At 55.4% G+C, this 24,038-nt stretch overlaps 12 protein-coding genes and 1 non-coding gene across 13 annotated transcripts; 5 read left to right on the top strand and 8 right to left on the bottom strand.

Annotated features, from left to right (window-relative positions):
* Nucleotides 1–232: 232 nt before the first annotated feature.
* On the top strand, nt 233–1,600 carry AGOS_AFL128C (cation diffusion facilitator family transporter; the record flags this gene model as incomplete). Its single annotated transcript, NM_210776.2, has 1 exon — nt 233–1,600. The coding sequence occupies one exon, from the start codon at nt 233–235 to the stop codon at nt 1,598–1,600; it is 1,368 nt and encodes a 455-aa protein (NP_985422.2).
* Nucleotides 1,601–1,635: 35 nt separating this feature from the next.
* CHP1 (ribosome-associated Tef1p biogenesis chaperone CHP1) lies at nt 1,636–2,073 on the bottom strand (the record flags this gene model as incomplete). Its single annotated transcript, NM_210775.1, has 1 exon — nt 1,636–2,073. The coding sequence occupies one exon, from the start codon at nt 2,071–2,073 to the stop codon at nt 1,636–1,638; it is 438 nt and encodes a 145-aa protein (NP_985421.1).
* Nucleotides 2,074–2,289: 216 nt separating this feature from the next.
* Nucleotides 2,290–3,180, top strand: FPY1 (flavin adenine dinucleotide pyrophosphatase; the record flags this gene model as incomplete). Its single annotated transcript, NM_210774.1, has 1 exon — nt 2,290–3,180. One exon carries the CDS (start codon nt 2,290–2,292, stop codon nt 3,178–3,180), a length of 891 nt encoding a protein of 296 aa, NP_985420.1.
* A 60-nt stretch (nt 3,181–3,240) lies between these two features.
* Nucleotides 3,241–6,813, bottom strand: NEW1 (New1p; the record flags this gene model as incomplete). The annotated part of the gene is made up of 1 exon (NM_210773.2): nt 3,241–6,813. The coding sequence occupies one exon, from the start codon at nt 6,811–6,813 to the stop codon at nt 3,241–3,243; it is 3,573 nt and encodes a 1,190-aa protein (NP_985419.2).
* A 673-nt stretch (nt 6,814–7,486) lies between these two features.
* SPT21 (Spt21p) lies at nt 7,487–9,463 on the top strand (the record flags this gene model as incomplete). Its single annotated transcript, NM_210772.2, has 1 exon — nt 7,487–9,463. One exon carries the CDS (start codon nt 7,487–7,489, stop codon nt 9,461–9,463), a length of 1,977 nt encoding a protein of 658 aa, NP_985418.2.
* A 309-nt stretch (nt 9,464–9,772) lies between these two features.
* On the top strand, nt 9,773–10,729 carry ALG5 (dolichyl-phosphate beta-glucosyltransferase; the record flags this gene model as incomplete). Its single annotated transcript, NM_210771.2, has 1 exon — nt 9,773–10,729. The coding sequence occupies one exon, from the start codon at nt 9,773–9,775 to the stop codon at nt 10,727–10,729; it is 957 nt and encodes a 318-aa protein (NP_985417.2).
* A 101-nt stretch (nt 10,730–10,830) lies between these two features.
* On the bottom strand, nt 10,831–12,267 carry CET1 (polynucleotide 5'-phosphatase; the record flags this gene model as incomplete). The annotated part of the gene is made up of 1 exon (NM_210770.2): nt 10,831–12,267. One exon carries the CDS (start codon nt 12,265–12,267, stop codon nt 10,831–10,833), a length of 1,437 nt encoding a protein of 478 aa, NP_985416.2.
* A 348-nt stretch (nt 12,268–12,615) lies between these two features.
* On the bottom strand, nt 12,616–13,227 carry AGOS_AFL135W (uncharacterized protein; the record flags this gene model as incomplete). The annotated part of the gene is made up of 1 exon (NM_210769.1): nt 12,616–13,227. The coding sequence occupies one exon, from the start codon at nt 13,225–13,227 to the stop codon at nt 12,616–12,618; it is 612 nt and encodes a 203-aa protein (NP_985415.1).
* Nucleotides 13,228–13,512: 285 nt separating this feature from the next.
* On the bottom strand, nt 13,513–14,688 carry USV1 (Usv1p; the record flags this gene model as incomplete). Its single annotated transcript, NM_210768.2, has 1 exon — nt 13,513–14,688. One exon carries the CDS (start codon nt 14,686–14,688, stop codon nt 13,513–13,515), a length of 1,176 nt encoding a protein of 391 aa, NP_985414.2.
* Nucleotides 14,689–14,855: 167 nt separating this feature from the next.
* On the bottom strand, nt 14,856–15,389 carry AGOS_AFL137W (AFL137Wp; the record flags this gene model as incomplete). The annotated part of the gene is made up of 1 exon (NM_210767.1): nt 14,856–15,389. One exon carries the CDS (start codon nt 15,387–15,389, stop codon nt 14,856–14,858), a length of 534 nt encoding a protein of 177 aa, NP_985413.1.
* A 622-nt stretch (nt 15,390–16,011) lies between these two features.
* On the top strand, nt 16,012–16,435 carry AGOS_AgSNR83. The gene has a single exon (NR_149430.1). It is a non-coding gene; the product is annotated as an AgSNR83 (small nuclear RNA).
* A 77-nt stretch (nt 16,436–16,512) lies between these two features.
* Nucleotides 16,513–22,188, bottom strand: FAS2 (trifunctional fatty acid synthase subunit FAS2; the record flags this gene model as incomplete). The annotated part of the gene is made up of 1 exon (NM_210766.2): nt 16,513–22,188. The coding sequence occupies one exon, from the start codon at nt 22,186–22,188 to the stop codon at nt 16,513–16,515; it is 5,676 nt and encodes a 1,891-aa protein (NP_985412.2).
* Nucleotides 22,189–23,064: 876 nt separating this feature from the next.
* SSO1 (syntaxin) lies at nt 23,065–23,958 on the bottom strand (the record flags this gene model as incomplete). The annotated part of the gene is made up of 1 exon (NM_210765.1): nt 23,065–23,958. The coding sequence occupies one exon, from the start codon at nt 23,956–23,958 to the stop codon at nt 23,065–23,067; it is 894 nt and encodes a 297-aa protein (NP_985411.1).
* Nucleotides 23,959–24,038: the final 80 nt, after the last annotated feature.

Here is a 24,038-nt window from a genome sequence, read left to right as displayed (position 1 = left end):
GCACACTCACCGGCACCTGATAGCTATATCTACGTACATCATATACACTACAAGCGTTTTATCTAATCCCACCCGTGCTCGATGACTCTCTTCGATCTTAGCGAGGTGCTCTTCCTGGTGGCATGGCGCCCATCATACTTAAGGCAAAAAAAGGTGCAGCCTTACTCGTCCTGTTCCACAACCACTCAGAAGCACCCTTTTACGAAGAGTCCAAGACCTCGGAGTTCGATATATGATCAAATTAAAGATTCCTGGCCTTTTCCGGTTTGAAGTGGGGCCGGTGGTGCCGTGGGGAAGGGTGCGGGCGCTGCATCTCTATGCCGCGCGCCTACAAGTCCGGAAGGCCGGGTCCGGGGACCGTCGCGGCGAGGCAGAGAAGGCGCTCGATAAACTGGAGGAGTTCCAGGCGGCCAAGGAGGGGTGTGCGGGCCACAGCCATGTGCACGCGGACGGGGGACACACGCACGGACACGGGGGGGTGTCGGCGGCACGGCTGGCGGGGCTGGGCGGACACACACACACGCACGGCGGCAACCCACTGCTCTTGCTCGACCGGGAGGCGATCCGGCGCAACGCAGGGGTGAAGATCACATGGATCGGGCTGCTGATGAACGTGGGACTGGCAACGGGCAAGTTTGTGGGCGGGGTGGTGTTCCATTCGCAGGCGCTGATCGCAGACGCGGTACATGCGCTCAGCGACCTGGTGTCGGACTTCCTAACGCTGTTCTCGGTGTCGCTGGCGTCGCGGCAGCCAACGCAGGAGTTCCCGTACGGGTACGGCAAGGTCGAGACGGTGGGCTCGCTTGCGGTATCCTCGATTCTCGCAATGGCGGGACTATCCATCGGGTGGGGCTCGCTGTGCTCCATACTGGGGCCGCTGGTGCCACACGCGCTGTTGGAGCTAGCGGCCACGCATGCGCATGTGCACGCACACGCGCACGACCTGACGAACATCAACGCGGCGTGGATCGCCGGCGGCTCGATCGTGCTCAAGGAGTGGATTTTCCGTGCTACGAGGAAGGTGGCCCAGGAGACCCAGTCGAACGTGCTGATGGCGAACGCGTGGCATCACCGCATCGACTCGCTGACGTCGCTCGTCGCCCTGGTGACCATCTCGTCGGGGTACCTGCTCAGCATTCAGTCGCTGGACGCGTTCGGCGGCCTGCTCGTCTCGGGGCTTGTCGTCAAGACGGGCTACGCCGGTATGAAACAGGCGGCCAGCGAGCTGGTCGATCGCTGTCTGCCGCCGACCGACACGCGCTATGTGGACATTCACGCATTGACCACCCGCACCTTGGAGCAGATGATTTCCAACAACAACGCGAAGCGCAAGTACGCCCTGCACGACCTCACGGTGCTCGCCTCCGGGCCAAACACGCACGCGCACCTTGTGCTCGAGGTTCCCCGCCAGCGCTGGGATAACGTCCTGTCCATCGAGGAGTTCGAGCTTGTCACCGAGCACCTGCGCTCCGTGCTCTCCCAGCAAGTTCCCCACCTCAGGAAGGTACACATCGAATTCTTCGGGGAGCGGCCTACTCAGCCTGCTCCGGAGGCGCACTCGCATGCAGACTCTCCCCACAACCACACTCACGAGCACTGAGCGCCTGTACATAGTTCTATACCTATATACTAAGTTCAGTGGCCTACGGCCCAGTCGTTCAGCCCATGCTTGTTCCGCGCAATCTCAAACGCGTAGAATTGCAGACGGACCACGAAGCACGTCGTGAACTGCCCGTACTCTTGCCGCGCGTCCGTGCGCAGCAGCGTGCCGAAGTTGAAGTCGTCGATCTTCTTCTCGAACAACCCGATAAACTTCCGCCACCGCTCCTTGGCCTCCTTCGTTTTCAGCTCCTCCTCCTGGAAACGAGCCACGCGCTCGATGTCCCGGTATTCGGGGAAGTGCTCCATGAACGTCTCATAGATCTCATCGTCGTACTTCGTCAGCCGCAGCTTCGAGCCTGGCACCTTGCTAATAAGGCCCCAGTACGTCTCCGCCTGCTCCACTGCCACCACAGCGAATTGCTTCTCAATATCCTCCAAGTTGTCCGCCGTCTCAGCGTTAAACGTCGACATTTGCTATATCTGAAACTCACTTATAGAGCGTACGGTCCTCGAGTCCACTGCGATGAGCTTGTTCTACGTGCTCGAGAGATCATGTTGAAATTTTTGTTAAGTCGCCAATGTCGAACACCCAATCACTCCATGGGTAGGGGGCTGGAAGCAGGATCTAGACATTATAAATACCTCTGGGCACCTGACTGAAGTCACGAAGGGCATTCACTTTCTCTTATGCTGGTGTTCCGCGCAAAGCACATTGCGCGGTGGAAGACAGTGCAGGCAGGTCTGCAGTTCAGAAACAATATGTCATCGGCGTGTATCGTAGTAATTGCGGATGAGGTGCTGAACGGCAAGATCGTCGATACCAACAGCACGTTCTTTGCGAGGTACTGTTACGGGCTTGGGATCCCGCTGAAGGAGATCGTGACGGTCGGGGATGACGAGGCGCAGATCGTGGGCACGCTGCAGCGCGTGCGGAAGCAGTACGACTTCATCGTAACCTCGGGCGGAATAGGGCCGACGCACGACGACATCACGTACGAGGCTGTGGCGAAGAGCTGCGGGCTACCGGTGGAGCTGAACGCGGAGTGCCAGGAGCGCATGCGCCGGCTGTCGAACCCGGAGGCGCGGCACTCTGCGGCGGCACTGCGGGACCACTACCGGATGGCGACGCTGCCGGTGGGCGAGAACGTGCGCAATTACTATGTTGCGGATGACCTGTGGGTGCCGGTGTGCTCGATTGACAGGCAGGTGTTTGTGCTACCGGGGATTCCGCAGCTGTTCGAGCGAATGCTACGTGAGCTGGAACCCGTGGTGCGTGCAACCTTCTGGCCGGGCGCGGGCGCGCGGGCACCATTCCGTCGGTTCTTCGTCACCACGCCGCGGATGGAGACGGAGGCCTCCAGCTTCCTGCGCGGGCTACAGGAGGAGGCTGTGCGGCTGAGGAAGGACGTGAAGATTGGGTCCTATCCGCACTTTGGCATGGGCTTCAACACGGTCAGTATCTCTGGCTCCGAAGCAGACGAGGCGTACCTGCGGGAGTTGGTGGAGCGAACGATAAGTGAGCTGGATGGGAAGGAAGTGTCTGAAGAGGACGAACGTAAGTTCTCCGACGCCAGGTGACTGGCTGGTTGGCTATATATCTCTATACAAAGAGGGCCTTTCTATCTATAATTGGAAGTGTTATTCCGAATCGCTTGCCTCGTCATCTGTGTCTACCGGCTTTGGAGTCCCCTTTGGCGACGAGAGCCACTCCAGGTACCGAAGACGACGGCGCTCCGCCTGGGCCTTCTTCTCATTTCTGGTCATACGCTTCTTTCTCTGTCTGACCTTGATGTTGGCCGGCGAGTCGTCATCGACTACCGTCTTGGTGATGTTCAGACCGACAGCTTCGGCGTTACCACCGTCAGCGAAGCGCGACTGGTCAACGGTGACGACGCCCTTCTGTACCATCGTGCCGTTCTCGACAATCCACTGTTCTGGGCAGAGAGCGCCCACAAACTCGGTACTGTGTGAGATCATGACCACGCCTCCCGTCCACTCACGGATAGCCATTGCAAGCGCACCCAACGAGTCACGGTCCAGATAGTTAGTAGGCTCATCCAGCACGAGCAAGTGAGGATTGTTCCACATTGCACCCGCAATGACAACCTTCACCAGCTGACCTCCGGAAAGAGAACCCAAAGGTGTGTGGTTGGCGATCTCTGCGTCAAGCCCAATGTCTTCAAAATGTTTTGTAATAACGCTGGGTACCAATTCACGGTAGCCTAGACCCTCTCTCGAGGCTTCATGGTCATCGAACTTCTGAACGAGTTTTTCAAACCCGTGTTCAACCAGCACCTCCTTGGGGACCCACGAGTTGTACTTTGGCTTCCACCACTTCCACTTAATTTCATACTGGAACGACTTCTTCAACTTCTGTCTGCCTACAATAGCCTCGACTGCCCTCTTCCCTCTTCCGTCTCCGATATCAATTTCGGTTTCCATCATCTTCATCTCCTCTTCCGAAGAGATTTTCCTCGATTCCTTTAGAAGAACTTCACGATCGTCACCGAAGCGGTACCTCCACTGGAGATACTGGTTCGCAGTTTTCTCCTTGTGCTCGTTAACGTGCTGAAGAGCGTGCTGTGCGATGTAACCAATACGTAGGTTAGGGTGTTTTTCGACCTTACCTGAGGTGGGCACCAACTCGCCAGTTAGAAGCTTGATAAGAGTCGACTTACCAGCACCGTTAGGGCCGATAATGGCAACACGAGATGATAGTGATAGCGAGCACGATACGTCTGCCATGGAAGGTTTAGGTGCACCGGGATAAGTGAAAGTAACATCTGTCATCTTGGCGACGGCTCTGGTGTTCGATTTCACACCGGAGAGGATACCTGGCGCGGGGAAATGCATCTGAGCATTTGAATCCGTCAAAGTATAGTAAGATTTAGCCTCCGGTTTCTGCTCAACAAAGTCGTGCAAGTTCCCCTTGTAGTAAGCGAGCTTCTTATTTTCGTAGTGGATAATATCGGTACACACCTTGTCGAGGAATCCAGTATCGTGAGACACTATCAGCGATGTGATTTCAGTGTTGTTCAGCAAGTACTCTTCCAGCCATCTGACGTTCGCAACATCCAAGTGGTTAGTAGGTTCATCCAGCAACAAAATATCGGCTTTCTGAAGGATTGCCCTCGTTAGCTCCAGTTTCATCTTCCAGCCACCAGAGAGGGAACCAACTGTCTGAGCTCTTCTGTCAGCATCAAAGCCAACAGACTCAAGTGCAGCTACAATTTCTTTCCGAGGAGTGTTCTCTAGAGAAGGAGCCGACGCCAGGAATGAGACAATATCGACAGACCCATCTTCGCCCTCCAAAGCGCGCTCTACAAAACAAGTTTTGAGTTCATCCTGCGAAGGGAAGCCTTCTAGTTGGCCGTTGGAGATCGATCTCATCAAAGTAGACTTACCAGCACCATTTCTGCCACAGAGACCATATCTATGGCCCTTCAGCAAGCGCAAAGTAGTTTTGTTCAGTAGCATCCTAGAACCATAAGCAAGCGAAAAATCGGTGTTGACAATCTCGACTCCCTCGTCATCTCCTGACGCCGCCCGCTCCTGGTGGAAGATGAGCCTCAAGTCCCGGATGAAATGTTGCTCAATTGCCTCCGCATGCTCATCGCCCAGTACTTTCAGTAGAAGCTTCTCGAGAGTCTTCCAATCATTTGCGTTGGCCAGCGCAGTCAGGACCTTGCCCAAGTACTCGATGCTTTCCTTATTGGCCTCGGCATCCTCAAGGGGACTCTGCCCAAGCTTCTTGAGAGCACCCTCTAGGAACTCGAGGCCTTCTTCGTCTGTGATCTTACCGGGGAAAGACTTGCTGTCCTTCGACTCATCTTCTTCAAGCACCTGTAGCGCCTTTTCTGCCAGCTCCCGAACCTCGGGCATCGTGGCGGTCTGATACACCTTCTTCACGCCAGGTAGCAGCTGAGGAATAAAACTCTCAATCTCAATGCGGTTGTTGACCAGCCTCGTCAAGTTTTCGATAACAATGACGGTCTGTCTTAGCTGCTCCTGGGAGGAGGAAGAGAGGTTCAGCGACCTGTTCAAAATCGGACAAAGAAGCGCAAGCGCAGGCTCCGTCACCTCCGCGACAAAGGTCACACTCGACAGCGACTTCACACTGTCAGGGACCAGCTTGGGGTTCTGCAGCGTGTCGACAATCAGCTTGAAGCGTGGCTGCAGGTCAAGGTTGTCAAGAATAGAAACAAAGGCGAGCAGCGTTGCATAGCCCTGCTTCGCAAGCTCCGGCTTGAAGTCGGTGGCCAGGTCCGTCAGCACTGGGACACTCTCCTTGAATTTCATCTCCAGCATGTCGCTGGGCGAGTCCTCGCGCACATTGTCAACCAGCTTCAGCGCGCCCAGCTTCGACTGCCACTTCGCACCCGAGACCAGGTACGACAGTAGCGCTGGTAGAACCGCCGGCGCCAGAGCCTCCGTCGGGAAGGCCCCGTAGATCGCGTTCACCGCGTGCTGTGCCTCGCGCTTGACGGTGGCATCCTTTTCCGCAAGCCCGTCCAGCGCCAATGGCAGCAGCTGCAACAGGTGGCACTCGTCCACGCCGTGGCCACTGAACCGCGCCGCGATCGCGCTGATCAGCAGCATCGCGCCCTCGCGCAGCAGCGCAGGGTTCTTCGGGCGCAGCAGCTTGGAGATGACCCCCGCCACGTCCCAGCCCACAATGTCGCGCGCGCCGGCGCCCTCGCCGTCAAACTCTGCGGTCGCGTCCGCAACATACCTCCGAACCTCCGCGATGCTGCCCGCGCCCGCCAGCGCCTCCACGTGCTTCGACAGCGGCGTCAGCTCCATTCCCGACAGGCTGTTCGTCAGCGACGTCAGCGACACCGCAGACCCCGAGGGCGTGATCCCCGCGGGCGGCGACGCCACCCCGGCGCCCTGCGGCGCCCGTCCGCCCTGCGGCGCCTGGTAGCCGTAGCCCTGCGCCTGGTAGCCCTGCGCCTGGTAGCCCTGCCCCCCGTAGCCCGCCTGGTAGCCCGCCTGGTAGCCCCCGTAGCCCCCGTAGCCGTAGCCCGCGTAGCCCGCCTGGTAGCCTCCCTGGCCGCCCGGCCGCGCCGCGCCCTTGTTCCAATCGCGCCTTCCGCCCTGCCCCGCATCTGCCTTGCTGAAGTACCCTCCGAACGGCGACGGAGTCAGGCTCGGGTCCGGCCCCTGCTCCTCCATGAAGCTATCCAGCGTCTTGAACTTCTTCGGCGCCATCCTGATACTGCTCCACTAGCTCCCGGCCTGATCCTGCTCTTCTGCACCTCTTCATATCCTCGAGCCCGCCTATACAGTGAAAATTTTGACCGCAGACCTCGGTATTGCTTTTCTAGCTGACGTAAGCTGCCGTCGCTCTCTGCGATCAGATCGCATCCGCCGGGCCCGCCCGGGGCCGCCCGGTCACATGCTCGAACACTTTTGCTCTTCTGCTCTTCTTCGCGTTCCGTGCTCTGTGCGCTTCTTTACCGTACGTAAGCGGGGTGTTCCTACGCCGCTTCGAGGCAGCCCGTTTTCCGAAACCGTTGCACAGGCCCGCCTGCGGCCGCCGGCCGGCCACGTACGGGCCCGGCCACGCGTGCAGCTGCACGCGGTAATGCGTCGCAGAGCCCTACCGGCCAGGCCGCGGCATACGCGTCAGGGCGGTTTCGCGTCGCGAAGATCTACAGACGCGTCATGCGACAGAAGCTGACTACGGGAGCGCGGGCCGGACAGGGCACGTAACAGCTGAAAACACGGGATTAACAGGGCAAAACAAGCGGTTTGGGGAGCTAATTAATTAATTGAGCAGCGGCCGGCTGAAGAAGGTGGCTTCCTTTTTTAAGCACAGCAGCAGGGAGAGCTTATAACTATCACGAAGCTGGCGGACGCAAGCGTAGGTAGAGTAGCAAGTATGAGCGGTGGGCAGGACGCGCTCAGCCAGATGCTGCTGAAGATATTGTACACGGTGGACAACGAGGCGACGTCTTTTCTGACGCGCAGCCGGGAACCCGCGCCGGTGCGCGTGGAGATGGTGCCGATGAGCTCGCCGCCGGCGAAGGTGGGGGTGCGGATTGGGATCGTGGAAGTGGCGCATGTGCTGGGGGAGGTGTGCAAGAGCTCGCCCGAGCTGTTCCAGCCGGCGGCGGGGCCTGCGGAGAGCGACTACAACGTGTACTTCAAGGACGTGGTGGAGGCAGACGAGCCGTTCGTGAGCCTGGGGCTGCTGTCGAAGCTGCGGGGGGGCGACGCGGACGAGACGCTGGTTATCGGGCGCATCTGCACGAATTTCACGTCGCTGCTGCCGGGCGGCGGGCGGGGCTGCGAGACGCTGGAGGTGAAGATGCGGTTTTCGAAGGTGCTGACGCGAAGCAACTCGCACCGCGGGAGCCTGGTGAAGGCGGTGCCGGCGCGGCGGATGAACAGCGCGGCGGCGGCGCGGCGGCTGCCGGCGCCTGTGGGCGGGCCGGCGAAGCGGAGACGCGACGCGAACCCGTTGCCGGCGACGAAGGCCTTCCGGACGCAATCGCTGCCGATCTGGGACAACCCCAAGAACAGCGGCATCCGCGGGGGGACCATAGCGCACAAGATCTACATGGCGGATCGGAACAAGGAGCAGCAGTCCATCCAGCTGTCGCAGCAGCAGCAGGGCACACTGCAGGACAGGAAGCCGACATACCAAGTCATGTCTCTCCAGAGCGACACGACGGTGACCAAGTTCAAGGTCGACGACTCCATCAGCAAGCGTTTCGAGTTCATGAACAAGCCGAAGGCCAAGCGCGCGACCGCGCCGCGGCAGGCGGCGACCAGCAGCCCTGCAATGGCCTCGGGCGCCGGCAAGCGCGTGCACAAGCCCAAGGTGCAGCAGGGCCGCGGCGGCGCCGCGCAGGCCGATTCGGCGAAGCAGAGTAATACGCCCAGGGACTTCGGTGCGCTCGGAGAAGACCAATCGCTGCAGGAATTCCTGTCGCAGTCCGAGATTAAGAGCGATCTGTTCGAACTGGAGGAGCAGAACGACGAGAGCGCAAGCTCCAACAAGGAGAACGTACCCCCGAGCTCCTCGTCGGTGTTCCAGCAGCAGCTTCTGCCCACAGATATGGACGACTTTTTCAACCTCGACCTCGACCATATGAAGAACACCGATGATGAGTGGTTCCAGGGCCTGTTCGGCACTCCTCGGGACGCGACCACCTGCAACACCATGCCCATCGAGGACGACAACGACATCTCGCAGGCAGACACCGCATCCACCATGGTGCACGAAGCTCAGCACTCGACGACCGTCCTCCATAACGACCATCTCAGCGACCTGGACAGGACGTCACCCATCGATACGCTGTCAATGCCGCTGCTGGACCTCGAGCCTCGCTCAAACCAGCCCGCAAAGTTCGTGAGCTGTGCAGACCAGCTGAAGCGGCTGCCGTTGTTGATCAAGGGTAAGGAAGGCGCAACTACCAACACACCTGAGGACGAACACCTGGAGGACGACGTTACCTCGCTTGTCATCCAGATGAGCACCTCGCCGTCCCCCGAAGACGGGGACCAGGATGCACTGCCTCCGAAGCAGCCCCAGGAGAAACACCTGCTGTGCGACGAGCTACCATCCGACTGTGACGATGACGACGACGATGACGACGAACGCCTTGAGTGTATGAAAAAACGCAAGACCATGCCCTCATCACCCACCTCCATGTTTCAGCCGTACCGCGACCTTGATGGCCTCGGTGCTGAGAACCGCGCTGACGACACCAGCTTCATAGCTACTGATGACTTTGCCATGGCAAAACTACCCCCGCATGCAGACTCCACACCAGCTACACACATTAGTTCTGCTGACGACCTTAAAAAGAAAAAGGATCTTACGAACAGTGACAACCATTATTGGTCATGAGTGCACGTTCTGATAAATTAGCATCTATTAACCTACATAGCATATAGCACTCCCAAATGGGACACGCTACTGTACTATAACGCAGTGTTCATGAGAACTAGGGTGGTGCATGGGTGATTTCTGTTGGCTTACAGCATAGGCTCGAGTAAGCTATAACGATTTTTCACCGAAAATCGACGTGGCGATAAATCCGCTATGAGCCTCACCAAGAAGACACGCATCTCTCGTTGTGAAGAGTGCAGTGCTCTGTTGGTGATTCGAGCTGCTAGCAAGTACCATAGACGCGTTGATTGTCGGTAATAGGTGACAATGTATTCGCTAATCGGCTCATTGCTACTAGGCGGCCTGCTTGCGGCATACACCATCGTATATCTTCTCTCACACTCCCCGAGGCAAGCATATCCCGAGGAGCTGACGTATCGCACTGTCGGGAAGGATGGTGTCGTTGCGCAACACGCGCTAGAGAGTGTGCTGGATGAGAAGGCGGGTACAGCCGGTATAGAGTTGTCGGTGGTGGTTCCGAGCTACAATGAGACGGGGAGAATTGAGTCCATGCTGCAGGAGGCCGTGGACCACCTTCGAAAGGTGCATGCTGGCAAGTGGGAGATTCTGATTGTGGATGACGGTTCTCGGGATGGCACCAGTGAGTTCTGTCTGGAGCTGGCTCAGAAGCTGCAATTGGAGCGAGAGCAAATGAGGGTGGTGAAGTTCACGAAGAACAGGGGCAAGGGGGGTGCTGTGAGACACGGGATGCTGCATATACGTGGGAAATACGGTCTGTTTGCAGATGCAGACGGCGCAAGTAGATTCAGCGACGTGGAGAAGCTCCTGCGGGCGATCAAGGAGGGAGAGCGGATACAACCCGGGAACGTTTCGATCGGATCGAGATCCCACATGGTGAAAACCGATGCCGTCGTAAAACGCTCTTTCATCAGGAACTTCATGATGTACGGCCTACACACATTGGTCTACATCTTTGGCATCCGGACGATCGGTGACACGCAGTGCGGCTTCAAGCTGTTCGACAGGAAGGCCGTGCAGGCGATTTTCCCCCACCTGCACACAGAAGGATGGATATTCGACGTGGAGATACTGATCCTTGCGGCGCGCAAAGGGATGAAGATTAGCGAAATTCCCATTTCGTGGCATGAAGTCGGAGGCTCGAAAATGGTGTTGGTTAAGGATAGCATCAACATGGCTATAGACCTCGTTGTCATCCGGCTGGCCTATATCTTTGGTATATATGGTGACAAGGCAACGCATTAGGCGAAGGAAAGAGCCACTATTTCAAATGCATCCAGCTTAGTTGTCTATCTATTGTAAGTTTATAATTTAGCATTACCAACCCCCACCGAAGATTCGTAATTCTACACAACCTTCTTGCCACCCTCGAAAATCTCGTAAGAGAGAGAGGTCAGCTTCCTCCTGATAATGGTTCCATTATTCAGGAATGTGCGAACGATGGTGGCATAGTCTTTACTATCCTGCGCAATTTTGTCGAAGGCAGCGAGCAACGCCTGTGAGTTGAGTTCTAGCTCGATCTCGTGCGTCACCTCTGCATCGTCACGCTTGCCCTTGTTGTGGTTGGTAACCTTCGTAATGTCTATGCGGGTGCACGAGTCATTGTGTATGTAACTAATGCGCTCTTTGGTTCGAGAATTCAGCGGCGCCTGGCCCATGTACTTCTCGGGAGGATCGTTCTCCGGTACAGGCAGTTCCACGTTGATCGAAATCTTGACATCGTAGCTATCTTTGGGGGAAAAGAGCAGGAGCTGCGAGATCCGCCGCTTTTCGATGAACTCGCCCACACGGCCAGTCTTGACGTCCTTGCTCATACGCAGGAACCGCGGCCGCTGCGTGTTAATCCCGGCACGGTACATCTCGTCTTTGTTGTGCGACTCGATGATGTTAAACTTGCCCGTGTTCTCCGTCAGCTCGGATATGCCCTTGACGTAGCGGTTCAGCTCCACAAAGACCCGCTCGTCCACGTCCGGCTTCATCCGCGCGTCTGCCTCCATGTACACCGTCTGGGAGGACACCGGCGGCGTCACCCGCTGCGAGTCCGAGCTTCTGTCCATCAGAATCCCAAACTTCATTTCCACCTCCACGTACTGCCGCTGCTCGGGCGGGATGCTCAGCAGCGTCGCGTACACCCAGTCCTGCACCGACTTCGTCAGGTCGTCGTCCGGTATCACCTGCGTGAACGATACATCGATCTTCATCAGGTCCTTCGAGTTCACGTTCTGCAGCGCCCGCACGGTCGGCTTCCACTTCTGCGCCCAGATCGGCGCCACCTTGTACCGCCCCGGCCGGGCCGTCGACGCAATCTCGTTCAGTACCCGCAGGTCCTTGCGCAGATTGTTCTTCTTCGACTCCAGCGAAGCCCTTTCTTCGAAGATGTCCATCGCTCGTGGCTCTGTGCTCTCCCTGTCCGGCGAGGTGGCGATAGCGTCACTTGGCTGCTGCGTCGCTTTTTCGTGCCCTGGACCCCCACTCTCTGCCTCGGCTTCTCCGCTCGCCCGCCCGCCGCTTCTCTCCTGGCCCTCGAAATCAAACCGGAAATCCGCCCGGTCGAAAGCCACCTCCCCGAGCCCGTCATCCGTGTCTGTTTCGTCGTCCACCTGCGACGCCGTATTCGAACTGTAGTCCTCGTGCGCCAGCCGCCTCCTGACTTCGTCGTTTGAGAGCGGCTTCAGTGCCGCGCCCGCCGTGTTACCACTAGCATCCTTGCTATCCTCACGATTGACGAGATCTGACAGCGAAAGTACCCTTCTCGGGGAGCCCTCTTGCTTTTCGCTCGACATGCCACACCACTGCTCACTAGGGTGCCTGTATGGAGTCTGTTCTGCATGCTCCTGTCCGCCTTGAAGTAGGGTGGTTGCTTCATGGCGCACGCAAGGGGCAAGCGGCGGGGCGAGTCACGTGACCGGGTTCGTCCGCCCGACCAATGCAGCAGCGCCAAGAAGACTAGTAGCATGGGCTCTTACAACGTGTATATACAACGGCAGAGCACGGTGGCCCCTGCGGGCGCGCACCTGCCGTAAGCTATCATCGTGGAAAACTGGAATAAAACATAAACCCGGATGCGAGCAAGCGTCAGTCTTGACATAGCGATTCCGTCGAACTAAATGGTCCCGGGCGGCCCGCCGGCCCTAGGAGCCGGGCGATGCGGGGCCCGCGGGGTTGAAGCTCTGCGACGTATATGGGTTGAACTTGACACTCGGCTGGGCCTGCTGCTGCTGCTCCATCAGCAGCAGCATGTCCAGCTGGTAGCACTGCGTCAGCTCGACTTTGCTCAGCAGCGCGCGCGGGCAGTAGATCAGGTCGTCCTGGAACGACTTGCTGATCTGCTTGTGGTAGCGGTAGAGGCCGGCGTCATCGCCGGCCGTGGACACGGGCAGCAGTGGCGGCGTGAGCTGTGCGCCGTCCGGCACCAGCGGGTAGTACGATTTTGCGGGCGCCTGCTGCGCCAGCCCTGCGGCGCTCCCGCCGTCAGCGCTCGTGCCCAGAGACGCGTTTGACAGCGGCGGTGTGGGATATGGCATCGGGCGCTGTTCTCGAACGTGTAGACACCGTAATAGCTTCTTTGCAACGATCTCGGTTGTCCTATAAGGTCTGTTCTGCGTGATAGATAAGCCAAACTGAGATGGTCCGAATTTCGTACAGCTGTCACCCCTGGCACCTAAACCCTCTGGGTCACGTGACAGCTGCACAACGTCACAACACGCACCGCGGCGGGCAGGTGGCGAGGCAGTGGAGGCCATTGGCGTGCTGGGGCACTCGTCATGGGCTAGAAATAGGCGTGATGGACGGCCGCAGAGGGTGCTGGCCCGCCCTGCGCTGCGGCGCTACGCGGCGGGATGTGCTTCAATATATGGGCAGCTACGGGGCGGAAAGGACAGCGGGGCAGCGTTTGCTGGATGACTATTATAGGTTGCAGACGGTGTAGCATGATACTATGGTACTGATGACTATAAAAATATGACAATGATACGATTATGATGACAATGACGAGAATGGGTGATGGCAGTAGGCGAAAAGGAAGCGGGCTACGACAGCATGGAGCTGACGGAGATTCTGCCGACGCGGGCGCCATCTTGGGCTGCGCGCACTGCAGGGGGTGCCGGCGCAGCCGGCATGGCGGCGGACGGCGCGGCGTCGCGCGAGGCCGTAGAGAGCCTCTGCGCGCCCGCGGGCGGCGGGGACTGGGCGCGCGCGAGAACAGGCGCGAGCTTCTTGGAGGAGATCACGGTGACCGGGACTGTGCCGGGGGCGTCTGCGGCCGCGGGAGACGTGGCTGCGATGCGCTCGATCTTGGACGGGTTGTGCATGAAGGAGTTGCGGGGGATCACGTGCGAATGCAGCGCGGTGTTCTCGAGCGGCGGCGAGTCGACGACGTACTCTGCGCCGTAAGGGACTTTGGGGTAGGGCGGGGGGTTCTGCGACAGCGCCTGATGCAGAGTCGGCGGCGGAAGGGCCGGCGGAGTGGCGCTTCCAAGCGGCGCCGCAACGTATATGCGTGACTCCCAGGCGACGTTGAAAGGCCTGTCACAGGAGCCGTTGGAACCGTTGGGCGTCAGCGGTTGCTGCCCGGCGTAGTATCCCGGGTACGAGCGCTGCTGCCCGCGCGCGACGTGCATCTCAGCCTGCTGGGACGTGCCGGCCAGCGGCTGCCGCAGCAGTGCTGGCTGGCCGGCCGCGCCTGCGCGCGGCGTGGTCATGAAGATGGGTGGCAGGATCATCCGCGGCGTGTGTCCGCCCGGCCCTGTTGGCTCTGCCGTCGCCTGCGCCGGCTGCCCCGCGCCATATATGTACGGCGCTTGCCGTGGCGAGGCCGGCGATGCACTGCCCTGCGTCTCGAACGTCGGCAGTGACGCCGAACGCACTGCAGTCGCGGTGTTCAGCACGCCGCCGAACGACGTCTCAACCGCGCCCGCGCCCTCCTGCAACGACTTGCTCCGTGACTGCCGCTTACTGCGCGTCGTGGATATTGTCGGGATCGAGTGTACACTTTCACGGTGCTGTTTAAGGTTGTCTATCCGACTGAAAAACCGGTTGCACACCTCGCACTGGAACGGTTTCTCACCCGTATGCTTGCGTATGTGACGGGCCAGGTGTTCGGCCCGCGTGAAAGACATGTCGCAGTTGCCGTATCCGGTACACTTGAAAGATCGCGGTTGGTTCTTGCTTCCACCGCCTGGCGTGGTCCGCTTCTGTACCCCCATCGCGCTTTTGTGGGACCTGGCTGTCCGGTGAAAACCGCAGGAACTTGTCCCTGTTGCTAATGGAGTTCCGCAAAATCCGCAAATCCTACGGATACTCTGGATCTGCGCAGCCTCGCCAGTCTCAATCTGATACCACGCCTGAGCTCGAACTGTAGGCTCGAGCAGATTTATATTGGTGGGAGAACTGCTAGTAGGCCTGCGTAGGCGTCGAAAAACTTTTTAAATGTATAGCAAGATTCGAGCGGAGGCAGATCCCAAAAAATTAGTTGCAGCTGGAATTCCTGGCCTGATGAAGTTAGATGGTGTTCCTGGAGTTTGGGAAATGTTGCAGCAACAATGCTGTGGAAATGTAACGGCAAATTAGCGGTCACCGGAATGTGATAGTGTCGGCCAGCGTTTTTTTCTGATATACGAAAGGGCAGCGTTCTGGCTCTGTGCCTGCGATGCGTACGATAAACGAATGAAGAGTGTCGGCTCGGTGTCAGGTGGCAGCTGGCAGACGTGGGAACGGATGGGGGGAGCCGGACGCATGCACGGAAGAGCAGGTCGTATATATACGTAGTGGTGGTAAATTGCGTCTCGGTGGATCGCTTGCCTTCAGCGAATGGAGGTGACGCGGGGCAGATGTGGAGAGGGGGCGAGAGCTTTATATGTATGATGACGCGCTGAGAACAGCTCATCGGGCGATGGTAAATAAACATACATAAGGACGCGAGGTGGTCGGGAATAGCTGCCTGTTTTGCCAGGCAATTCTAGACCGGCCCTGTGACGGCAGGTTGGACTGTAGTGCTGGCCTTTTGCGCGCCCAATTAATAACTCCGATCTATTGCCCTTGCCAGTTCCTGCGGAGTTTCTCTGTGTATCCTCTGCTCAAACGACACCGTGCGCTACAGCGAAGGAAAGCAGGCCAGACAGGGCACCAGCCGGCGTCGGCGCGGATCCCACGGGAAGTACAGGAAATGGAGAGGCTAGGGGCTCGGCGCGGGCCGAGCCCCGTGCATTGGCGAGGGTCTCCTTTAAGGCTGTTGTTGGCCGTTCTTGTTGGCGTCACAAATCAGTCATAGATCTCCTTTGAGCGCGCTATATGCTTAGCCACCCCCTCCCCCCCTCTGACTGTGTGGGACAGCGGGATAGTAGGTCATCCCGAAGCAGGGAAGGGCTCTGCAAAAGACTGGGGAACCCTTCGAGGTGAGTGAGATCCTCGAGCACAGAAAACGCGCAGGACGAAGCAGGCACCGATCGATTACGTACTCAAAAGAGAAAACGACGCGCAGCCATTGTACTGGTTGCAGCGACCTTTACCGTGATTGTCAGGTAGCCAAGAAAAACGAGTCTGATCGAGGGAGACTTCGACTACTATTGCAATATCTTGAGGGTTTTCGTGAACGGACGTCAACTCGGCCCGCCGGGTCTCGGGTGGCGCGCTCAATTTCCTTGGTTTCTGCGGTGCCTCCTTGCTTGTAGCATATCTGAACAGTTCCCAGGGGAACGAAGGAAAGCGTGGAGAGCAAGCCGGGAACGGCTTGAGGGCATAGCCACATGCAGGTTATCAAACGGCGGATCTTATTGCCAACACGAAAATACAAATAGATCTACCTTAAAAATAAACAATCAGGGACATTGGCTACGGGTGAGTGACACGGCGCCGATTAGTAACTGGAAATAAACTCGCAAATTACTTAGATCGTTTTTGTTCCGATCCTATAACAGAAATACAACAATTAGCAGGAAGAGATAGGGAGTAGTTCCAACATCGCTGCCGATTCGTTGACAATAATTTATGTAATGAATATCCAACAGTAAGGAACGTACATAGCGTGCACATCACTTTTCCGCAATGGCAACAGCCACCGCCTGGAAATCGTCATGGGAGATCGAAATTCTGACGGAATGCACGCCGGCAGCAGTAGCAGCCTTCTTTGCTTCCCCGTGCAGATGAACGATCGGAGCGCCGGTGGCTGTGTCACGCTGAATTTCTATTTCTCGCAAAGGAGCTCCTGCGCCCTGAGAGCGGACACCAAGAGATTTAAACACAGCTTCTTTCGCGGACCAGAGGCCTGCAAAGGAACTTTGGGCACAGGGTTGGTTACGACAATATTCAGCTTCTTCACGGGTGAAATTTCTAAGGATGAAGGTTTCGTTGGAAATATTGATCGACCTGATTAACTCCACGTCAACCCCAACTCCGCCTGTCTTGCCTTGAGACGCTAAATGAGTAGTCATCTGTTTCACAACTTCAGCAGTATCCTTGCTTGCAAAGGAACCCTCTTGGTTCGCCTGTATGTTTTTGGCGCTAAACGTTAAAGTCCCAGCCTTATCGTTGGAAACACGGGCCAACGGATCCAAGTAAACAGGTTGTTCCAGATCGTCGGTGTATGGGGCTTTATCCTTAGAAACAAATAGGGAGTTGTTAATCATACCGTTATGGAAGTACTTGTAGGCACATCTCTCCCTAACGGCTACCTTCTCCATATATGTTCCGTAAACCTTCTCAGACAGAGAAGCATATAGGTAATCTGGATGGACAACAACAGCTTGAGCGCCCTTCTGGCCAAAACCGAACGACGTCACGGAAACCGCCTTAATACCATCAGTCTTTATGGAGTGTGATGGATATAGGATATACTCGAACTGCTCCATGACTTCGTCTATATTGTCAGCGTTCCGGTTACCAGGCACTATACCAGAATTCAAGATTTGAATAGCACCATTCATCATCCATGCACCAGCTGCACCCTTCGGATGACCGGTTAGATATTTTTGGAATACACCAATAATTGGGTTTCCCTCAGATCTACCCAAGTGCTTCAACATTTGATTAATAGTAGCGGACTCGTTCTTGTCATTCGCCTTGGTAGATGTTCCGTGGAAAGAAGCAACTCCAAGATCGTCAATAGTCAAACCATAAGTGGCAAGCGCGCCTCTCAAAGGAGCAATACGAGGTTCATTCTTATAAAACTCGTTACCCCATTGAGCCTGGGCAGCCTTCAGTTGCTTTGCTGCATCACGCTTGATGGCTTCAGTTCTCTCTGCCAGGAAAGTGGATTGTTCCTCTTCGGGAATCCCATCCAGTTCGTATTGGAGAAGCGATAACTCAGATTCAACCGAATCCTTTATCTGCTTTTCCCGAGCGGTCAAGTGCCTCTTTCTGTATTTGATATCTAGCAAAGGCGATGGGTATTTCATGGAGCCATGATGTTCTCTAGCGGTTGTTAAGATTCCCTGCCCCGGAGCAGGAACAGACCGCCCAATCTTATCGGTGGCAGTCGCTGTTAATGCGACAATACCATAAATTGGCACGCCCATTTTCAGAGCCAAGTCTGCATTCATAATTATCTGAATACCTGCACCCTGCGCCTCCATGAAACCGCTCCGCGTTGTGGTAGTAGGACGAGACATCTCTGCTGGAGTACGACCGTGCTCAAACTCCTCGAGGGAGTTCGATGTAGCATTCATGCTCCCAAACTCAAAAGAACCTTCCTCCTGGAAGTCATCATAACCACCAACAATACATATTTTAGCCTTACCAGATAGTATCGTCTCAACACCAATATCCATAGACTCCACGGCAGTTGCGCATGCACCCACAGGCGTTTTGATTGGGCCAGTCGAAGATATCAACAACATATTCACCCATGCGGACATGGTGTTGATGAAAGACTCTTGTAAGATGTCGTTCTGAACTGGCTTGTCTTTGTATCTGTCTTTGAACATACCCCGCAAAGCAGAGACACCACCCATACCAGAACCAGAACAGTTACCGACTTCAGAAACATGAACGTACTTGTACATTTCATAAGGATCAGAAATACCAGAAGCAATGAAGGCTTCAACCACAGAAACCAACACGAACAACGTGATCGGGTCAACTTGAGAAATGGTATCCTCAGAGATACCGTAGGTCTTCGCATTCCAACCGGTTGGTATTTGGCCTGCTACTAGACGATCAAATCTGAGGGCCTTCGGAATTAATAATGTTGCACCTTTCAATAGTTTAACGGAGTACTCCCCGGTTTCAGGTATTTCAAAAATGTCTACCCGATCACCATGTTCTAACTTAAACTGTTCAGCCGTCTCCTTCGAAGCCTCAAATGGCGCCAAGTCCTCTTCGACAACAACTTCCTGAAGCAGCTGCTTTCTCTGAGGATCATAACCATCGAAGCTTTGTGGATCGATTAATCTGATACCACTGTGCTCCAAAATGTATGGTTCGAATTTCGCTTTGACATCTATGTCATCCAGTGGTTCATTAGTTTTGGTGTTAACCCATCCTGTGTATGGACGGCCCTTCAAATTGCCATTGTGGTATCTAATGAGGCCCATCATCCAAGCCATTTCCACGCAACCCTCCAGCGAGAATTCTCCGTGGGCTTCCATTTCCCACCTGGTTCTCGAGGAGCCCCAAGGACCAACTTCAGAAAAGCCAGTGACAACGATAACTTTTTCCAGATCCAATAGGCCTTCCAGTTCTCCAGGGGCAATCTTCTTGATTTCAGAATATGGCTTCAAGGTTGGGAAATTCAACTGTATGTTTGCCCTTGGTTGAACATAGACGTCATCACGGCCAGTATCCGCTTGTGGCCCATAAACCGCCTTGTGCTCCAAAGAAGTTTCGAGGGAGACAGCTCTCCGAATCTCGGAAGTCTCCATCAAATCAGCCCGTAGTTTAACAGTAAACTTCTTCAAGTCCTCAATAAACTGCAAGCCACCATTCAAATCAGCCATAACAGGGGATTTCTGGCACAACTGAACAAGCTCAGGGATCAACAAGCCTAAGAGGTTAAATGCCATTTCCTTTTGAGAGAATGTGCGAACACCTAGTTTTTCAATCCCTTCAGCAATGATGTTATTAGCTGTCATCAGACCGGTACCTCTAGTCCAGCCAATGATTGCACCGCAGATAGTTAATTGGTTGCTCCACGACTCAGAGTGCCATCTGTTTAACAAAGTTTCTAACGCAAGCTTGGATTCTGAGTATAAGCCATCTGCACCAAAGGTACCATGGTTAGGAGACAGCGGCAATATCACCTGAGCAGGCTTCGTTTCAATGCCGCGGGCGGATTTTTGCTTCTTAATGCATCCCAGCATTCTCAAGATGTTAGTCAACATGATCCGATGCGCAAACTCAGACTTCGAATCGATGTTTTCTAACTCAATTCCATTTTCCGGAATGGCTGCGAAAGGAATTACGACATCTAAGTCCCAACCGAGACCGCCGCTCTTTGGATCGTCATAGATATAATCGATGAGAGACTCTACGTCGTGCTTAGAACCTTGGTTGAACGGTACAACAACCAAAGTAGAGCCCTTAGCGCCGAACCTCGTATAAACAGACTGGTAATATTCAGTCACCTTCTTCGAGAAACGAGATGTTGTAACGATGACCTTAGCACCACCCTGCAACAATCCTTCTAGCAATTCCGCACCAATAGAACCCTGACCGGCACCAGTGATTAGCACATACTTATCCTTGAATGTGACACCGTTAATAGCCGCCTTTTCTAAGCCATCTAAGAACATGGAAGAGAGTTGTCTATCATAAACCCATTGGCCGCTAGCCAGTTGTTTCTTCAGGTGCAAGAACGGAACAGTTGCTCTAGGTATCGTCGAGGAGACAGTTTTTTCAATGGCAGTCTTTGTTGGCAAGGAAGCAACCTCCTTGGTGGAGTCTCTGTCAAGGGAATCATCGTCCACGCCAGCTAACGTGGTGGTGGCAGAAGCATCGATCTCATTAGAGGCCTCCAAGAACTGCAGCAACTCCCCATAAAGCTTCTCAAACTGCAGTTTAGTCCCCTCGGAGATATTCGCTTCATTGGCCTGGGCGGATATCGACTTGTAGACACGGGTCAAATCTTCCTGAATCGTGGGTTGGGACTGTTTGGTGACGTGGCTGCCCAAAGCCATCTCCTGGACATATTGTGATAGTTTTCTCACGCCCTCCCTAGGTTCTTCGCGGTAAGTAATGTTACCCTTCTCGTCAACAATCGTCTTCGGCCCAGTAGGCTTCGAAATATCCTTATAGACAGGGTCTAGGTGAATTACTTGCTTACAGTTCTCGATCAACTGTTCACCCAACGCCTTCAAAAGCTGGTAGTTCTCACCCTTTTCCTCATCTGTATGAGAAACGTGATATTCCATGAACTTGATCAAAGCATCATTCGATCTGTTCATGATATTGATGGCAGCCGTGACAACTTCTCTATCAACGTTCTTCAAAACGCCATGAATAATTTCAAAATAAAGCGTCAACAAGGATTGCTTGGCCCAATTCCAAGAGGAGTCAAACACTCTGGCCTTCTTCTTAGAGAAAGAGGTAGCGACGCCCTGTACGAAGAAGCTGCCAAGTTCTTCGGTCAAGTAATCAAGCTGAGCCTGAAGGGCAGCAAAGCTGTCCTGGCTCTTCAAGTATTTTCTTTCTCCCTTGTTTAGGTCCACCTTCAAGTATCTGGCCAATACCTCAAGTTGTTGCCGAGCCATGATTCTCTGGTCCTTCGTCAACTCCTCAAAGGCGGCAGCATCAATAACTGCGTCTCCCGAGCCGGCTGAGCCACCACTGCTTGCGCCAGCCTGTGCCGCAGACAGATCAATCCCAGCCATCGAGGCATACTTCTGCGCCATCGAATCAAAGAACGCATTGGCATCCGACTCGGACCCCAGCCGGGAGGCTGGCTCATGAACAAGAGAAACCAAAAACACAGAGTCTTGGCGGCCAGAGCCCAATCCCCACTTGTTCTGCAGATATTTCCGGGCCACAGTAATGGTGTAGCCGCCCGGCATCTTGGACGATATCAATCTGGAAATCAGAGAAGTCGATTGTTTGCCCAGCGAGCCTTCAAAGCTCTCTTGCATAACCTCAGCCAGCTCCTCCAGCGCAGACTCCTCTGGCTTCTCAGGAGTAGTCCCGAACTCTTTGCCCAGATCGCCCAATATCTCGTTCTGGACTGTCGATTTGCCCCCAACCAAATCCTTGATGGATTTGGCCATTGGTACAGCATCGTAAGTCTTCTTCAACTTCTGTGCCACTAACGTGTGCAGAACCAACTTCGCTTCGACGGGCTGGTCCTGTAGGGCCGCAGCCGGCGCCGCTGGCGCAGCCGCTGGCGCAGCCGCCGCGGGAGCCGCCGCAGAAGCCGCCGCCGCCGCAGGAGCCGCCGCCGCAGGAGTCGCCGGTGCGGCAGCCGCAGCAGCAGCAGCAGGTGCCGCCACCTCCGCAGGATCCTTGGTGTAGTAGATCTCGCGTGCGTCCTTAGCATAGCAGAGCACTTGCCGCCGCAACGACAAAGCGGCGTCGTACGACTCATACTTGCTCTTGATCGTCCGCTGAGCCATGCCGGCTAGCGTGGGCGACGGCCCGATCTCCACAACACGCTCGGTGTTGTACTCCTTCAGAAACACATCTTGCGTCTCGATCCATCTAACTGGCGAGGCGAACTGGTACGCCAACAGTTCTGTCAACAACACATGAGCAAGTTCCTGCTCCACTTCCGGTTTCATCACCATGTTTGCTGTCGAGAGGTCCTAATAACTGCTAGTACACGCTTGGCTCACTCAATGGTTCCAGCGCCTTTAATACTTGATCGTGAGCCGTGTTGATCCAACCGGTACATTGTTGAGCGCCGCCCACTGTCCAACAAAGCCCTAAGGCGAATTCCAGCTTGTTGGATGACATCAGTACACCAAGCAATATTTCAACGATGAGCACTATAAAAAGTCGAATCCATCAAAAGTAGAAGGCATCTCGGGAGCATACTACCGCTAGCGATAGATAACTTGGCACATCTCCCAAGAAGCCCGCCAGGGCTGGTCCTCGTTTGATGCAGGTCTATACACCTATTACAACTACAGGCGTAGCTGAATTGGGTACAGGCTGCGCAGGGGATCAACAGGATGATACCAAGTTTTACCCACAGGCCTATAAGCCTTTCACATGTCGATGGCCTCTGCTGAGCTTTTTCAGCGTTGGTTTTATAGGCGTCGCGCCGGGCAGCTGCGGCAGTCCATATGCGATGACCTCACGACGGATGGAAAACTGGCCTGTGGAAAAAGAACGTCTGGCTCTGCCGGACGGGCCCAGTTTCCACCCCAAACTGCAGCCTCGGTCCCTGGGAGCGAGGTCGCGTTGCAGCATGGGACTAACATATCGGGGTCACAGCTCGTAGGCTAGGCTTGAAAATTATATTAGTAAATAAGAGTTATACGAGAACGGTAGAGGGTTCTTGGAGGACGGCCCGCACTGAGGCCGCGTTAATTAGAAGGAGCACAGCGGTGCACGCGTTGTTGCCTAGGACGCGTGCGGCGATGTCTGGTATCGCGGCGCCAAGAGTGCAGGAGAAAACAGACATTACAGGGGGAGCGAACCGGACGGCAGCCTGGCTACTATTTTCTTGTCGCGAGCGGCACAGCAACAGCAATGGCGACGATGATTAGCACTATAATCAAGATTATAATGCACCTAATTTTGTTCTTGCGTGCCCGTCTAGCGCTCTTGACCGCCTTGTTCGTGTGGCCAACGCCCTGCTCCACGTCCTGCTGCGCCTCCTCGACCTGCTTGTCGATGAACTCCACTTGCTCCTGCTGCTCTATCACCAAGTGTTCCATATCGTTGAATAGCTGGGTCAACTCGGCCATGGTCTTTTCTAGCTTCAATAGCTCTTGATGGCGCGCCTGCACTTCGGCCAAGGCGGTCTTGGCCTCGCCGCGCCGGTTTGCACTGAGCAAGGCCTGCGAGAATATCTGCTGGCCGCCTACATCGCTGATGGCAGCCTCTACCTCATCGTCTGTTGCCTCGGGCTGGATGATTCTGTACTGGCGCTTGGCCTGCTCTTTGTTGTTTTCCCGGTAGTTAGCCTCAGTTATCCTGTAGTCTTGGATTAACTTCAAAAACCGCTGCCGTGAGTTCTCCGCTTGCGCCTCCTTTGACATATCCCCCGCTGCCTGCTGCTGCGCGCGCTTGATATCATCCTTCAACTGGTATTGCAAGTCCGACGCCTGCGAAGCGAAGACATCCAACTGCTTACGCAACATAATCTCCTGCTCCTCATTCACCTCTGTGAGCAAACGTTTTTGATAAACGTCAATCTGCCCAATTAGCTGCGAGTAGCGATCCAATTCGTTGTTGATCTGCCCGATACCGTTCATGAATACAACAAAGTCATCGCCTCCCGCCCCGCTTTGCGCCGGCCCCGCGCCATTGCCGGAGTTACGGTATCCCTGCATTTCATACGCATCCGCGTATGGATTCCCCGAATCGTATGGGTTCTGTTGATTCATGCTTGGAAGAAAAGTCTCTTGGTCCTAACAGTTGTCGGCTGTGTTCTGGAAGAAATGGAAGGTTGTCTTCGGTGATGGCG

The sequence above is a fragment of the Eremothecium gossypii genome, chromosome VI (genome assembly GCF_000091025.4).
Source record: "Eremothecium gossypii ATCC 10895 chromosome VI, complete sequence".
In the NCBI taxonomy this organism is placed as follows: Eukaryota; Fungi; Ascomycota; class Saccharomycetes; order Saccharomycetales; family Saccharomycetaceae; genus Eremothecium; species Eremothecium gossypii.
Note: the sequence above shows the minus strand (reverse complement) of the source record. Positions and strands in the feature narration are given on the sequence as shown.